Genomic DNA, 16458 nt, shown 5'->3' with positions numbered 1-16458 from the left:
TTGGATTATTAGCCCCCAGGTGCATAACCTTACATTTATCCACATTGAACCTCATTTGCCAATAGATAGATGGATTCGCAAGAAAAGAGGGAGAGGCTGCAGGTGTAGGAAAGTTAGCCCCGGGGCGACCCAGATGTAGATTTAGAGATCCCTGGTTGATGGTAAATGGGGCGCCCATGACGTTATCAGCATTATACAGGGATCACTCGGAGACAAGGGAGGTCAATAATAAAACTCACAGTTTGCTTATTCCAGAACACGGCAACGGCCACAACAGCAGGAACAATTCAACTTGTTCAAGGTCGCTGGTTGGATGGTGTTCGGCGGAGGTCACTCAAAGGCTGGGATAGGGAGCTTCTGGCTGGAGAGGGGGAGCTGGGGAGGCAGGCTCTGCTTTATAGTTCAGAATCCAGCAGAGCTTAGTTGTAGGCTGTGTATGTGGGCAGCAGCCTCAGACCCATGTGCTTCTTATTCCATCCTGGGCAGTAGGAGTAAGAGAGCTTTCCAGTCACATAAACTACCTTTGTGAGGTGTCACGCTAATAATCCAGCCAGCACCTTTGTATAATACAATTATAACAATGCATTTGATTGCAATAATTAACATTCCTTCCCAGATATTACACAGCTTCATTACCATTTCCAGACACTGGAGGTCTCTCTTAGTTGATTAGGCTCAGAGATCCCTATTAAATGTTTAGATCTGCAATACACTGCTTTGGTAGGGGCGTTGCACCAGAATCTCAGTTAAAACACCTGAACTATAATTGGTTAGGCCCCTTGAAGGACCGGATCCTGGGCACACAGCACACAACCGGGTGAAGAGAGGCTGACTAGTGCCAAGTGCTAACTACTATTCAAACCCATCATTCATCTCTACTGCCCACAGGTACAACTGGTCATGGTATTAGTAACTGACCAATCCCGATTAGCTATATGTGCCATTAGTATATATAATCCTCTTACTGTGCTAGATGATTGGTAGTTATAGCCTTTAAAGTACAAAGTTTGGGGTTTTTACTTCCATGAAATAGAAAACTCTTGGTGGTTGCATATCTTATAGTAAGATGCAATGTGGTAGATACATGTATGATGCACTAAAATGTATAGATGCACAGAATATGAAGAATACTGGATGTTGGACAAAGCATTTATTATATTCCTATATAACCAGTGTAGAATTTCTTTGGAGCATCAAGGGCAATGGACAGGAGTTGTGTCCCCTCTTATAGCTCTTCCTTCGCTTGGTGTTCATTATCCTCTTTTGATGACTCTTCTGATGAAGACGTTTCCTGAAAAATGAAAAACATTTATGGAAATTTCATCATAGATTATAGGACCTCAGCTGATACCCTAGGGCTGCACTTAGACACGGCTACTTCAACATTAGTTAAGTAAACTAAACACTATAGATTACATGTCAATAACCATTAAATGTTTAAGTAACAACATAAAAGAGATAGTTATATGTTGTATATAAAGTCTATACATGAGGTAGATTGAATATGTAAACCTACAAATGACATGTTTAATTCAAATCAATAACATCTGTATGTTAAGGATTTTGGAAAAAAAAAAAAAAAGCTGCTACTGCCAGGTGGGCATACGTCTGCCTCAATGGAGAGAAGGAGGGGTGCCCCTTCCCCTCTCCATAGACATGTCCTATCTTTTTGCAATGTATGGAGCGGTACGTGCAGCACCGAAATGCTCTGTGCGCCCATTGCCATCTATGGGGGACGTATGTGCAGCCGAAAGCTTGTGGCCGTACATACACTCCCCCACTGCAGGTATCTTTTGTCCAAGGTGACAAGTTTATGTGTGATTATAGCATTATATGTCACTAATACAAGTATATGGGTTTATACTATAAAATTCAAGTGTGCAGAACACATTGGGGGTCATTTACTAAGGGCCCGATTCGTGTTTTCCCAATGTGTTACCCGAATATTTCCGATTTGCGACGATTTCTCCTGAAGTGCCCCGGGATTTTGGCGCACGCAATCGGATTGTGGCGCATCGGCGCCGGCATGCACACGACGGAAATCGGGGGGCGTGGCCGAATGAAAACCTGACGGATTCGGAGAAACCGCTGCATTTAAAAAAAAGAAAAGTGTTACCTTCACTAGGAATAGGCCGGTGAACTTGAGCGCATTTCGGCGGACTTCAGCGCAGCAGCGCCACCTGGTGGACGTCGGAGGAACTGCCTTAATGAATCCCGGCCGGACCCGAATCCACAGCAGAGAACGCACCGCTGGATTGCGAATGGACTGGGTAAGTAAATCTGCCCCAATGTTCCTGGTCTCCAGTTTCCTTCTTACCATAAACTCCTACATGATGTGGTGTAATGATAGCATACAGATATACTGCCTCCCATTATAGTCAGAGCACTCAGGCAGGTGACATTTCATTAAAGGGGGCATCTGGGGTAGATATTTAGTTAAATGAGCCATCTGTGGTTGACATTTTTGACATTTCATTTTATGGGGCATCTGTGGTGGACATTTATTTTCTGTACAGTAGTCGGGGTGGAGGGTTTCATGCAGTTAGGGAATGTGATTGGCTATCCCAGATAGATGGTTTGTAAAAGCAGTTTTGAAGTTCATCGTTAAATTACTTTTATGAACAGTACAATATTGAGGATATAGAGGATAAATAGTATGTAGAGTGGTACTTCTAACATCGGGCACATGTTGGTTTGGACACTGAGGGGGCCCCATTGGTGTGAACAGCTCGGGGCCCCTAGGACACTTAATCCACCACTGATTACCGGTGGGTGAGCAGACCCATTTACAGCAAACCTATCGGACCTGAATACTGATGTGTCTTCTCATCAATAAACATGGATAGTATCAGGTTTATGGAGTTGACATGGGGTGACAAGGTCTTGTATCCCATACGTACGTCTCAGTATAATCACATCATGGGCAGGGAATGAGGAAACATCAAAATATGGTGCAAGACTCACAAAGAACCTGATCCTTCCATGTATATCATCAATTACATAAAGGGATCAAGTTCTCAAATTCTCATGACATCAACATAAGGATCATGTTCTCCATAGGACCTGCAGGATTGTATACGTCCTCCATTGTATTTACCAGTAAAATTATATTTTACCTTTTCTTCTATATTAGGGGATTTCAGCTCATGTTCTAAGAATTCAGTAAATGCCTCGATATTCCTCTTCCCTGTATATCTAACAGACTGCAGAAGAAGAAGGAAGATGCCATCACATACAGTGACTGATATACAAGAGCAACACAGACAGACAACATAAAGGAAACTTTTATCCTGAAAGTGCAGGACATCAATAAGGGAGATACTGGAGAGGAACCAGGCAAGGAGTTACCTGCTTCTGCCAGCCACCGGCTCCTCTCTTTTAGCATCTGCTCTACAGCCACCAAGTGCTATATGTAGGATCGAATGCATACATGTGTAGGATATGTATGATGTATTGTATACATGTGTAGGATATGTATGATGTACTGTATACATGTGTAGGAAATGTAGGATGTACTGTATACATGTGTAGGATATGTATGATGTACTGTATACATGTGTAGGATATGTATGATGTACTGTATACATGTGTAGGATATGTATGATGTACTGTATACATGTGTAGGATATGTATGATGTACTGTATACATGTGTAGGATATGTATGATGTACTGTATACATGTGTAGGATATGTATGATGTACTGTATACATGTGTAGGAAATGTAGGATGTACTGTATACATGTCTAGGATATGTATGATGTACTGTATACATGTGTAGGATATGTATGATGTACTGTATACATGTGTAGGATATGTATGATGTACTGTATACATGTGTAGGATATGTATGATGTACTGTATACATGTGTATATACTAGAAAAAAATGGGGTATAAGTATATGTACTACATCTGAAGTTGAGTAATTTGAATTACGAGAGAGAAAGCAGATGTAATTTCAAAATTACAGATAAATTTTATTAGAGTTCAACAATACATAAATAAAAACATTTAAAAACCCACAAAACGGGTCAAAACTCAGGTCCCCCAGTATTCGAGTATTACAAAAATTCATAATTTTATAATAGATATTTAGTCATGCTATGGCATATTTAGAACAAATAAAGTGCATTAAGTCATATAGGGTATTGCATAATAGTTAAAGTGCAAAGTAGAATGGTTAAAGCAGTTTAAGTGCAAAAAATATAGGTACTAAAGTGCAATAGCAAAAACAAGTATTACAAAGAGGTATTACCAGTCATCTAGATCCTGGGGGAGGAGGTAGGAATGCCTACATGTATACATGTATACATGTGTAGGAAATGTAGGATGTACTGTATACATGTGTAGGATATGTATGATGTACTGTATACATGTGTAGGATATGTATGATGTACTGTATACATGTGTAGGAAATGTAGGATGTACTGTATACATGTGTAGGATATGTATGATGTACTGTATACATGTGTAGGATATGTAGGATGTACTGTATACATGTGTAGGAAATGTAGGATGTACTGTATACATGTGTAGGATATGTAGGATGTACTGTATACATGTGTAGGATATGTAGGATGAATACATGCGTAGGATTTGTAGGATACATACGTGTGTAGGATTTGTAGGATACATAGATGTATAGGATATGTAGGATGCATACATGTGTAGGATTTGTAGGATATATACATATGTAGGATTTGTAGGATATATACATGTGTAGGATTTGTAGGATATATACATGTGTAGGATTTGTAGGATACAGAGATGTATAGGATATTTAGGGTGCATACATGTGTAGGATATGTAGGATGCATGTATGTGTAGGATATGTAGGGTGCATACATGTTTAGGATATGTAGGATACATACATGTGTAGGATTTGTAGGATACATACATGTGTAGGATATGTAGGATATATACATGTGTAGGATATGTAGGATACATACATGTGTAGGATATGTAGGATATATACATGTGTAGGATATGTAGGATATATACATGGGTAGGATTTGTAGGATACATACATGTGTAGGATATGTAGGATATATACATGTGTAGGATATGTAGGATATATACATATGTAGGATTTGTAGGATACATAGATGTGTAGGATATGTAGGAATTTAAGCAGAATACTTGCCTCAGGCCGATGTCTCTTGGTATAGGGAAGCTTAGCAGTGACATGCGGCCTGTATTAGGCTGTAGGGGGTGTGCACTATCTTTGTGATGTCACTGCTGAGCCTCTGTATACCAACAGGAACCAGCAGTGGTGGGAGGTAAGTGCCAAGGTAAGTGTAACTTCTTTGTAATTTTTACACAGTAAAAAAAGATAAACCCCCTTCAATTCCGGATCACTGTCAAAGGGTTAAAGGGTGAACACCAGGACTCTACCTAGACAACACGAGTAGACTCAGGTCTCTACCTGCTACATTACATACCGTATTTTCAGATCCTGCAGGGAAGAATCGAAAAAAAGGGTAGCGATCCAACATGATGAGCTGAATCTCATTGGCTGTGCAGTCTATCTTGGCGATGGTCACATTTGGGTTATTTTGGTATCTTTTCCCTAATTCCTCCCATACTGGAAAAAGTTCCTTGCACTCTTTGGACCAAGGAGCATCTGTGATGATAAACTTTGTATTAGTGGATAGAAGCAGCAGCGCCCAATAGTCTATCAGAGGTTATGGGGTCAGTGACGTATTGGGGGCTACTTACTGTAGACTCAGTAATATGTAATATGATACATAAGATCAGCTCATACTTACAGAACATGACAAAGCCATTGCTGGATTTGTTGAAAGCAACTTTATTGAAATTTTTCCCAACCAGCACTTTTACCGGATGCTTATCCCAGTCCTTTGGGATTTCTTCACTGTCTCCTTGAGGCTGAATTTAGAAATAAAAAGCTATTTTTCAGCATTTTTTCATTAAAAAAATTCACTATTACACAAAAATGTATTCATTTTAAGGGAATCTACCAGTAATTTTGACCTTACAAAGCTGCATACAGTGTTAGGTATTGTCCCGGGAGATCTGTGTAACCGTAGCATTGTATGTGTTGTCAGTAGGAGCAGGACAGCAAAAAATGTACTTATATTCCAGTATTGCACTGGTGTAGATCTCAAAGCACAGCTCCTCTCCTCGGCTCTGAGTTACAGCTGTTGCTGGCTTGCCGTTGCTCTGCTTTTTTAGGAGAAGGTGTGAATTGGAAGCAGTATTAACGCAGCATTGAAAAACACAGCAGTGTGACAACACTCCCCAAGTGCCCCAAGTCCAGCTGCAATGCTGGAATATAAATGCATTTTCACACAAAGGTTATAATTATGCTGCTACCTAATACTACAACAGGGGTGCTATAATGGGAGTGTTTGTGAGTGGGGGTTATTGGCTTCTAGATAGAGCCGTCTTAAAGGGAATCAACCAGTTGTAAAAAAACAAAAAAAACTAGAAATACTCCCCTGCGCTCCTCTTCATCTCGGTGATCCCAGCGTGTGAAGAATAGCGGAGGACGCCGGGATCACCTAGAATTAGCAGCACGGAACGCTGGGACAAGATGTCCGATGCTCAGGGCTGCTAATTATTCACGCCCACCGTACCTCCCTCTCTCATGTGTGAATTAATGACCATCATGTGACGTCACCTCCCTCTCCAGTGCTCCCAGCATGGCAGAGGGAGGTACGGGGTGTGCAGAATTAGCAGCCTGGAGCGCCGGACATCTTGTCCCTGCACTCCGGGCTGCTAATTATAAGTTAGATATTGGTAATGGGAGGTCTTGTGTTTACAGGGGAGGGGGGTACTTGATGATGGCCTATGGTTTTTGTGTTCGGAACTATATTTCACATGTTTCCTATAACTGGTATCAGCTGTATAGAAAACCCTCATGGCCATTACCTTGGCTTTCCCATCCAGGTAACTCTGGCAGAAGTTTCTGATGTTTTCAAAAGTGACGTCATCAGCCGGCATCCTGTACTTTGTATCACTTGTCAAATTTAAAACGCGAATCGCTGGGGTGTCCACCTCTTTTATCCGGAAATATTCAAAGATCCGGCCATTACGGGTTTCATCAGTGTCCACCAACACAAACACAATCTAGAGAATGGGTAATGTGGTCCATGTTATTTAGGGTCATGTTTACTATTTGCGTAGTAGAGGCAGAACATTGTCCTAATAAGAGAAGAGTAATTAATAGCGTTCAACCCCCAATGTGCTAGGCAAGGGGGCGGAAACCCCTCTGTGGGTGTGTCTCTGTGTGTTGTATGAATATAAAAGGTTACGCCCCCTTGGCTAATATGAGATTATTCACAAAGAAACGTCTGAGGGCCAGATCTTTTTGTACACACATTGTGGTATCATCCCTGGGGGAGTCTATATACTATTATGGCTAATAACTTGGAACATATGTGGTTTTTCGAGGACCTTCTTCAAGCTTTTTGATGAAGATTGGTATAAAATGCATTATACATGCGGTAAGTAGTTCTTGTGATTTTTAGGTATTTTGTGCTCTCCGGTAAGAACTAATTTTTCTATTTCTATAAAATGGAGAAGTGATTGACAGTGTTGTATATTATTGGGATAAAGTCAGGTTTTTACAGTATCGCTGACACCCACATGTCTTTCTTAGCGGGAACCAGAAGTTGGTCATTTTAACCCCTTAATGACCACCCTATTGGATTTTACTTTGCTACTACTTTTTACATGACAACATTTGACACATCCGCATCAGAAAAATTTGCATGACATTTGGATCTGATGAAAAGTTCAAATCCTGGGTGTTTTAACCCTGTATAAACTGTAGTTAAACATAAGCAAGCTCCTTTTGCTGCCTATCAGCACCCTTCTGCTAAAATCACAGGGTGCCAGGTGTTGCAAGGCGAATGTATGAGGCGTATGCGTGAGGCGTATGCGTGAGGAGGAGATAAGGACATATGAAACCCAAAATTGTGCTATTGAAAACTACATTTCGTCTTGAAAAAAACAAGACCCCATAAAGCTATAGTGACAGAAAAAAAGTTAAAGCTTGCAGAAGAAATTGATGAATAATAGCTGAAAAATTGCCGGTTACATGGAAAACAGGTGCGGAGATGAGAGGTTCAAATGTAAATTTTTCTTAGAATTTCTATCCAGTTTTGGCACAAAAAAAAAAATCACAGTCAGCAAAATCTGCACTTGCACAGGATTGAGCTGCTGCCACCTGCTGGCCTCAGTGTTTTACTACAATAAAGCCTGGATGTCATATCAATTCCTTAATATTATATGTTCATTTTACAGCTGACACAAAACTTTCTAATAATACAGACCTTCCCCCTGAACTCCAGAGCAGCAGATTCAAAACTTTCATACATTGTACTAAACTGTTCTGATGTTTTGGATGCGAAAAGGAGAATGTGATTGTATATGGGGACATCAAATATCGTCACAGACGTCTGGAAAAGAACAAATAGAAAGCCCATTAGTTCAATCTTCCTAAATAAAGTATCTCAAAGCAGCGCTCCAGCAAAAAAAAAAAAAAAAAAAAATTCCACCCCTGTACTCCTCACTTTGTTGTTTGACCTACTCTGGGTTTCTGTATATCACACTCATACCCCTGCAGTTGTGATTCTCCACCAGTAACCATCCTGATCATCATTGGTCAACTATCAATCCCATGATGTCTCAGCACAGCATCAAATAAACAGCTACAGGTGACCCCATCATTGCTTACTGTTCCTTATTGTCACGGTGTCCCAAACAATCTAAGACACAGCGGGTATTCAGTCAGGGAGGCTGAACTGTGGTCTGTGTCTAATTATCATTATTATTATACACAGTAATGAGAGTCTGAAGCCAACTTCTATACATTCTATAGGGTCGAGACAAAATCACATTATCCAATTGAAAATTAGGAAACTTGGCAATTTTTAAATAAGGGGATATTCTTTGCCTTATATCCATATAATGGGGGGGGGGGGGGTTTGGACGTAATATTAAGAATAAAACCCTGCACTCATTATATGATGCTATAAAAGTCACTTCCTGACTCACCTCCAGGTTATACTCTGTTACCACATCCATCACGTACGTCCGTATCAGTCGAATTACATCGATTTTGTTTTCAATTTCTTCTTCGGATATTAAATAGTGAACGGATTTATCCTATCACAGAAAAAAAATAACCCTGTAAAGTGAATATCCACACGAATAATTTATGTCTAATGTTAATCCACTTGTTTTATTCTTAGAAAGTTCAATGCTAAAAAAACAAAAATCTGGGAATTTAAAGGGGTGTCTCAGCAGATGAACGTAAAAAGTTAAAGCTGGCAAAAGTTCTACATTTTTCCATTATACTTTCTGTATCAGTTCCTCACGGTTTTCTAGATCTCTGCTTGCTGTCATTCTATAGGAAACGTTATTCTTTACTTCCAGTGGATAAACACTGGTCCTTAGTCATGTGATGTCACACAGGTATAAAGCTTGTTATATCCCTGGTCATGTGATGTCACACAGGTGCATTTCTCCTTATATCCCTGGTCATGTGATGTCACACAGGTGCATGGCTCGTTATATCCCCTGTCATATGATGTCAGAGAAGCACACGGCTCGTTATATCCCAGTCATGTGATGTCATATAGGTGTGCGGATCTTTATATCCATGGTCATGTGATGTCACACAGGTGCATGGCTTGTTATTGTTAAGGTAAACCTAGCTGATAGATCAAATCCTAAATGTTTCTACTTTTCTTATTTTCCTAAAATGTACAGTAATAGAAACAATGAACTCAAGATGGCGCCGAGACAGAAAAGTTTTGAAGCTAAGGGAAGTTCTCCAATCAAGAGACTACATGAGCTGGGAATTCTCCGCCCCCTTCTGCTTCTTTCCTAATTTCTATATAGATTTGTGGATACAAATAAAATTTGCGCAGTGCAGATTTTCCCCAGGCAATAATAGCATGAGTGAGACTTACATCAGCTGTTGTCTGAATTATTCCTTACGACGTGCACACATGCTTATTGATTTGAAACACAGCCAACGCACACTAAAAGAGGATATCTTATATCCTACCCCAACATTATATCCCCAGTCATGTGACTTTACACAGGTGCACATATCATAATATCCCTGGTCATGTGTAGTCACACAGATGAGAGTAATCATAGCTCTGTGATATAACGAGCCATGCACCTGTGTGACGTCACATGGTCAGGGATATATAACGAGCCATGCACCTGTGTGACGTCACATGACCAGGGATATAAAGAGCCGTGCACCTGTTTGACATCACATGACTAGGGATATAATGAGCCATGCACCTGTGTGACGTCACATGATCAGGGATATATAACGAGCCGTGCACCTGTGTGACGTCACATGATCAGGGATATAACGAGCCATGCACCTGTTTGACATCACATGACCAGGACCGGTTTCTATCCACTGGAAGCTTTCTATAGAATGAAAACAAGCAGAGATCTAGAAAACTGTTAGGAATTGATATAGAAAGTATATTTGAAAATTCTAGAACTTTTCATCACACAAACAATAAATGGGAACACCTCAGACTGCCATGGGATGTATGAAAATTGTGCCCCCACCTCCTCGCAAGGCTAATTGTTTTTTTAAATAGCTTGACTTCTACTGCCTTCATACAGAACAAAGAACCAAGGAAACTTCTGCTGGCTTTGTATTTAACTTCCTAGGTTCTTGATGGCTCTTCGGCACATGGTTTGGATGACCTAGAGTCCCATAAAAACCTTGGGCCCCGGGATGCCTCCTAAACCAACCATGATTCAATCCACTGCTATCCCTCAGGACCACCCCAAACCAAACCAGGAATTCCAACTTTTGAGTCACATTTGCACAAACTTTATCCCTTTTTTTTGTCAAGAACAAAGTACATTTGCCAGAATTGTCTCTGAAATTGAGGATCACTCTCAGGACTTGTTGGTCGGGATGTGTGAAGCCAAACAATTGTACGGTTATATCTACACGTACACTGTGCACTTTTGGTAAGTTATATACATACTTTAGTGACTATACGAGGTACAAGGTATATGAGGTATTCTTACCATTTTATATACAGCCACCATATTCTGGGTTATCCCAACATGTAACAGAACCTCTTCATTGGTAACAAGACCAAATGGGAACTCCGGGACGTCTCTTGCCGCATCTGAGAAATGTTCTGTAAACTTACTGCTTGGATCCTGGGTGTTTTATGAAGAAAATAAAAGCAGGAAGGAAGAAACTTGGTAAAGTTTGATGCCAGTATGAAAGAGAATCCATTGGGCTTCCAGCAGGACCTGGTACCGGTTTGCTCTTGAGGAGATCACTCATCACCCTGCAGTCTATTCTATCTATCTTCTTCAAGTAAATGGATTCTACTAATTTCCCAATTGGCTTCCTTCTACTGTACCCTTGGGGTTCCACTAATGAGTAAGAGCCTGGGCCCACCGGAGGATCCTCCGGTCCTCCGATTGGCCAGTCAGACACTGTGTATAAATGTTCTAACAATAGGGCGAGGAAACATAAGTTCTTGTTCCGTTGTATCTTTGAGGTCACTTTAATTTCACCAATCATAACCAACACCTGCCAAAGAGCACTCTTAGGGTACTACAACCACCATCATATCCAGCACAGCCATCTCTTTACCCCAAGGGTAAGTTGGATGGTCATTGGACCACCAAGACTTTACCTAAACTGCTCCCAGTCTTATGTAACAGCTATCAATCTCCTTCTCCCATGGAGTTACCCTGTGAAAAAACTGGCTAAAAAATAGTCAATTTAGTGAAAAGTTAAAAAATGACAGATTAAAGGATTAATCTAAGTGATATTGTCCCCTCTGCAATGATTTCCTCATCCCAAAAATACAGAAATGTTTCTCACCTTCAAAAATCCAACCACAGAGACTTTATCTGACCGAATGAAGGACTCGTAGAGGTCTGTGGTGTTCAGTAACGTTAAACTTGGCCCCATCCGTCTGTGTATCCATGTCACAAAGCCCGAGGCCGTCCTTACACCTGGACCCAGAGGGAAAACATCATAGAAATGACCTCTTCCGTATCCTGCTCTATATACATGCTGACACCTACTGACCTACCTTTACAGTCAGTTGGGTTCTTCCTATCGCCATTAACAAAAAGTTTAAAAGTTGGAAATTCTTTGATATCAAATTCTTTCCCGAGATTCTTCTCTTGGGTGATGTCAACTTGACCAAATCTGACATCCGCATTTTCTTCTCTGAGGTTTGATGCCGCGATGGAGAACTCTTCCTTCACTGTCTGTGACGGTGCCGATAGAGCGACATCTAGGATATCACCAAACAATACATCATTTTTGATTTTGCCATTGAAGATTACATGGTACACACCTGGTTTATGCCATGTAACTATTTACACTAGTCCAGTGGTGGCGAACCTATGGCACTGGTGCCAGAGGTGGCACTCAGAGCCCTTTCTGTGGGCACCCTTTCTGTGCCATCACCAGAGAAGACTCCAGGTATCTTCCTGCAGTCCCAGACAGCCCAGGACTTGCTGTGCACAGAGCTATTTTAAAGTGACAGGGCTACCTGGGACTACTCGAGGAGTGGGAAGGTGCTGTGACTGAGCAGGGAGTATAAATCACAAATAAAATTTCTGTGTTGGCACTTTGCGATAAATAAGTGGGTCTTGGTTGTAGTTTGGGCACTCGGTCTCTAAAAGGTTCGCCATCACTGCACTAGTCTGTGCTTAAATGGGTATTCTGGCAACTTAAAGGAAATCTACCATCAACATCCATCATGATAAACCTTGGACACTTACTCATAGATCCAGGCACTGTGACTGTGGGAATCTGTAAAATACATTTTTAAAATATGCTAATGAGCCCGAGGGGCTCTTCTGGGTGTTACCACAGCCCCTGAGTGCTGTAGCATCACAAGCTGTAACAATGAGTAGAGCAGGTCTCCCCTGCCCCTGCTCTCTCCTTCCACTCTTTTCCTTTGTAACCTAGGAAGTGGAGGGGGAAGGGAGACCTACTCTGCTCACTGTAACAACCAGTGAAAAGACATTACTGGTAACACCCACCAGAGCCCCTAAGACTCATTAGCATAATTTTAAAAGTTGATTTTTAGAAGGAAGGAGGCCATACAAATATGAGAAGAGTACCACAGTCACGGCGCGCGGTTCTATGAGGAAGTGTCCATGGTTTATCATGATGGATTTTGCTGGTAAATGTTCTTTAAAGGGTTTTTTCCACAAAACAACAGGATAGGGCCTAACTTACTGATCGGTGGGGGTCTCAGTGATGGGACCCCGACAGATCACCAGAACGGGCCACGCTCTACAATCTCAGTCAGCTCCATAGAGATGAATGGAGCAGAACGGATATGCATGGCCGTCTGCTCCAGTTGTCTTGGGGAGGGACGGGTGGGTCTGACTTAGGTACCGATGGGGTCCAAGGGTACCTACATCAGAGCCCTTGGAGCTCCCTAAGATGAGCAGATGTCCGTGCATTTCCTTTTTGCTCCATTCATCTCAATGGAGCTGACAGAGATTACCGAGCGCCTTGGACCCCATCAGACTCCCGTATTGTCATCTGTGTGGGTGTCTTCACTGAAAACCCCCTTAAAGTTACTTCCTATACCCGGGATAAGGGATAACTTTTAGATCAGTGGTGGTTCTCCATAAATCATATATAAGGGCTTATTTGTCCTCCATAATTATAGAGTAGATGGTTAATACAATAATGATGGGGTTTGCAGGTGACCTGATCTCACACATCTGAATAATGAAACACAATGTGAACCCACAGTGGATTTCCTTAGGAGAGACGTCATTGAGCGGACACAAGGTGAAGGACAGGCACAGAGATAACATCACAGTGTAATAATAGAATTACTCTCAGATCTCTTATCAAACAACCAAGCAATAAAATGAAAGCCCTGGGCAAACATTTGCACGATAAGCTTTATATACGCTGCACGTGGAGGAATCTGATTTGTTCAGGACATTATCAATGAATATACACATCACTATGTGATCGTAGATATCTAACGTTGTAACACATTAGGCCACGTCTCAAGAAGACCACTCCTATCCATATGTCATAGTAGAGGCAGTCCATACCTTACATGAGACAAAACAGGCAATCGTTAACAAATAGTGGTTCTGATGGACCCTGGTGTAGCACAAATAGTGGTTCTGGTGTAACCTGTAGGACTATACACTCCTGTATATTTTCCATGTACTAACCACAGAAGGCGACCTCTGGTGTGTTAACACGTTTCAGTCCAACTTATTAATAGATCTGACCAGTTCTGGCATTGTATGCTATCTGAGACTATAGAGAGCACTGTATAGACCAGCGGTTCTCAACCTGTGGGTCGTGACCCCGGCAAGGGTCAAACGACCAAAACACAGGGGTCTCGGAAAATACTCTCGGAAAAGCTCTCGGAAAATACATATTTCAGATGGCTTTAGCCTCTGAGAAGTCACACCACCGTCTGCAGCAGCGCTATTTTCAATAAGAGGCGGTGAAATGACACATTTCTTCCTCTCCAATTTAAGCCAATGGGAGGCTGCAGCGGATTCCACTCAAATATAGAATATATATAATATAGAAATTACTTTTTTGGTTTGGCGTCACAGCAACATGAGGAACTGTATTGTGGGGTCACGGAATTAGAAAGGTTGAAAACCGCTGGTGTAGATGAAAGGTCATCAGCTGTGTGTGACCGGGGGTAAAGACAACTGGCTTGGCAAACCAAGATTGGCTTTAGAGAGGAGTATGCAGTCCCGGAAATATTTACCATGTACTGCAAAAGTCATAGCCATCTATAAATTTGAGAGTAGTCCCACAAGGAATGACACACAACATAACGCATTACTACAATGTTGGGAGTCCTGGGTCAGCATCCAGTCCAGCGCCTTACCTTCTGTGTTTCATCAACTGATCGTGGCCTTCAGAAAGCAGCCTTAGACCCAATCAAGAATTTACAGCATTACAAGTACTCAGATCTTATGATATCACATCATTCTTATAAAAAATCTTCATTAATATTAGATTACTGCATTATGAGAATTCATTCTAACATTGGAAAGATTTGCTGCACTATTATTGCCCATGGTTTGTCTCACAAGTTACGGCTCAGCTCTGTCTGATACAATAGACCTGCAATATCACTGTCTTTATGGTCTGTATTATGTTTACTCATATGAACACCAGGCACAAGGAATCAGTAAACCCAGAGCAATTATAATAATCTTCAGAATACGGTTCCTTAACATCTATAACATACTTACAGAATTTCACCAATAAATATCGGTTTTCTTTCAGGGCACGGGCAAAGTTGGAACCTGTGAGGACAAGGACATTGTGATCCTCTTTGATTTTGGGAGCTTTGTGTTTCTTTGGTTTTGGTCCAATGCCCGATTTTCCTTCCTGGGCTAAACCAAGGTCCAAAATGAATAAGAGACATGTTGTGAGGAGCAGGGTGTTCATGGTGTTCGGGAGGAGAGGATGGAGATGGGTCTGTGTGTTCCCCTTTCTGCGGAGCAAGTGGCAGTTTCACACGTCATGTTAACTGATTGAAGTATTGCCAGGAAAAGTTGCCAAATTTACTTAAGATATCGGCTCAAACTGACTGGGAACAACACAAGCTGAAACGTTGTGGATCTGGAGCCTTTTAGGTAGTAAAAGAATTTTAGATTCGTATGGGAAGTGTGTGCAGCTCGCACCCAACGCGCCCAAGTTTTGTAATGACAAATCATGAAGTGACCGATAATTTGGGAATTATGGCTACATAACATGTCACATTAACAGAGGATTGCTTCTCCTACATAGCCAAATCCTCATCTAGAAGCCGCCACTAGAGGGAGCTCTCGGCAGGGTGCTTGTTTATCATGGATGGCCTCGGCAGTGGGACACTCACTAGTCTTCAGTTGATGCAAGATGCATTTTTTTCACTAGGAAATGACTAAAAATATGCATTTTCTGCTGAAAAGCCCCCTGCAAAGTTATATTGTGGGAATGAGTATAATGCCGCAGGTTTACAGTTCAAAGCTTTATCCTTTACACTAGAGTTGTGTAACAGACCCCCCGCCCCTCCCGTTGACATGACTGTGTTTATGTATGGAGGAATAAGCTTTATAAGATGTTCTTTCATCAAAATATTTTGGACGCAAAGCAATAGGTGTACCTGAAGAGGTAGCAGTTACTATTGGGGCGTTTATCGGGGGCTTGTGTGCCAGTTTACTGACGTACAAGCCCTGAAATAATCGCAATTCTTTGTGAATCGCAAGGAATTGCGATTATTTTCCACCTTACCCTGCCTCTATTCCAAGTGGGCATGAAGGGATGTGAAGGGTGGAGGGATACCCACCAGCAGGGTAGTCTCAGGTAATAATGAAATTCTACTGGGATTGTACGTCAGTGCTGCCGCCCGCTGGATACATCAGGAGACTGGATCCAGCATGGTGAAGGAGCGGAGCTGACATAATACAT

The 16458-nt window shown here is 41.5% G+C and overlaps 1 protein-coding gene across 1 annotated transcript; it reads right to left on the bottom strand.

Annotated features, from left to right (window-relative positions):
* Positions 1–1135: 1135 nt before the first annotated feature.
* On the bottom strand, positions 1136–15501 carry PDILT (protein disulfide isomerase like, testis expressed). The gene is made up of 11 exons (XM_072120488.1): positions 15258–15501; positions 12077–12283; positions 11863–11996; positions 11046–11183; positions 9024–9134; positions 8300–8425; positions 6894–7091; positions 5768–5888; positions 5441–5622; positions 3117–3203; positions 1136–1291 (listed from the first exon to the last, which is right to left on the bottom strand). The coding sequence occupies exons 1-11, from the start codon at positions 15454–15456 to the stop codon at positions 1226–1228; spliced, it is 1569 nt and encodes a 522-aa protein (XP_071976589.1). The 5' UTR covers positions 15457–15501; the 3' UTR covers positions 1136–1225.
* Positions 15502–16458: the final 957 nt, after the last annotated feature.

Source organism: Engystomops pustulosus, chromosome 8, assembly GCF_040894005.1.
Source record: "Engystomops pustulosus chromosome 8, aEngPut4.maternal, whole genome shotgun sequence".
Taxonomy (NCBI): domain Eukaryota; kingdom Metazoa; phylum Chordata; class Amphibia; order Anura; family Leptodactylidae; genus Engystomops; species Engystomops pustulosus.
This window is presented reverse-complemented; position numbering and strand designations above follow the sequence as displayed.

Excerpts from the sequence above, each read along its gene's own strand:
- PDILT (XM_072120488.1), bottom strand. The coding sequence starts at position 15,456 with ATGAACACCCTGCTCCTCACAACATGTCTCTTATTCATTTTGGACCTT. Across the intron at positions 12,284-15,257 it reads ATATTTATTGGTGAAATTCT|ATGTCGCTCTATCGGCACCG; the intron begins GTAAGTATGTTA and ends GTGATATCCTAG. Across the intron at positions 7,092-8,299 it reads CTCTGGAGTTCAGGGGGAAG|ATTGTGTTTGTGTTGGTGGA; the intron begins GTCTGTATTATT and ends CCCATTCTCTAG.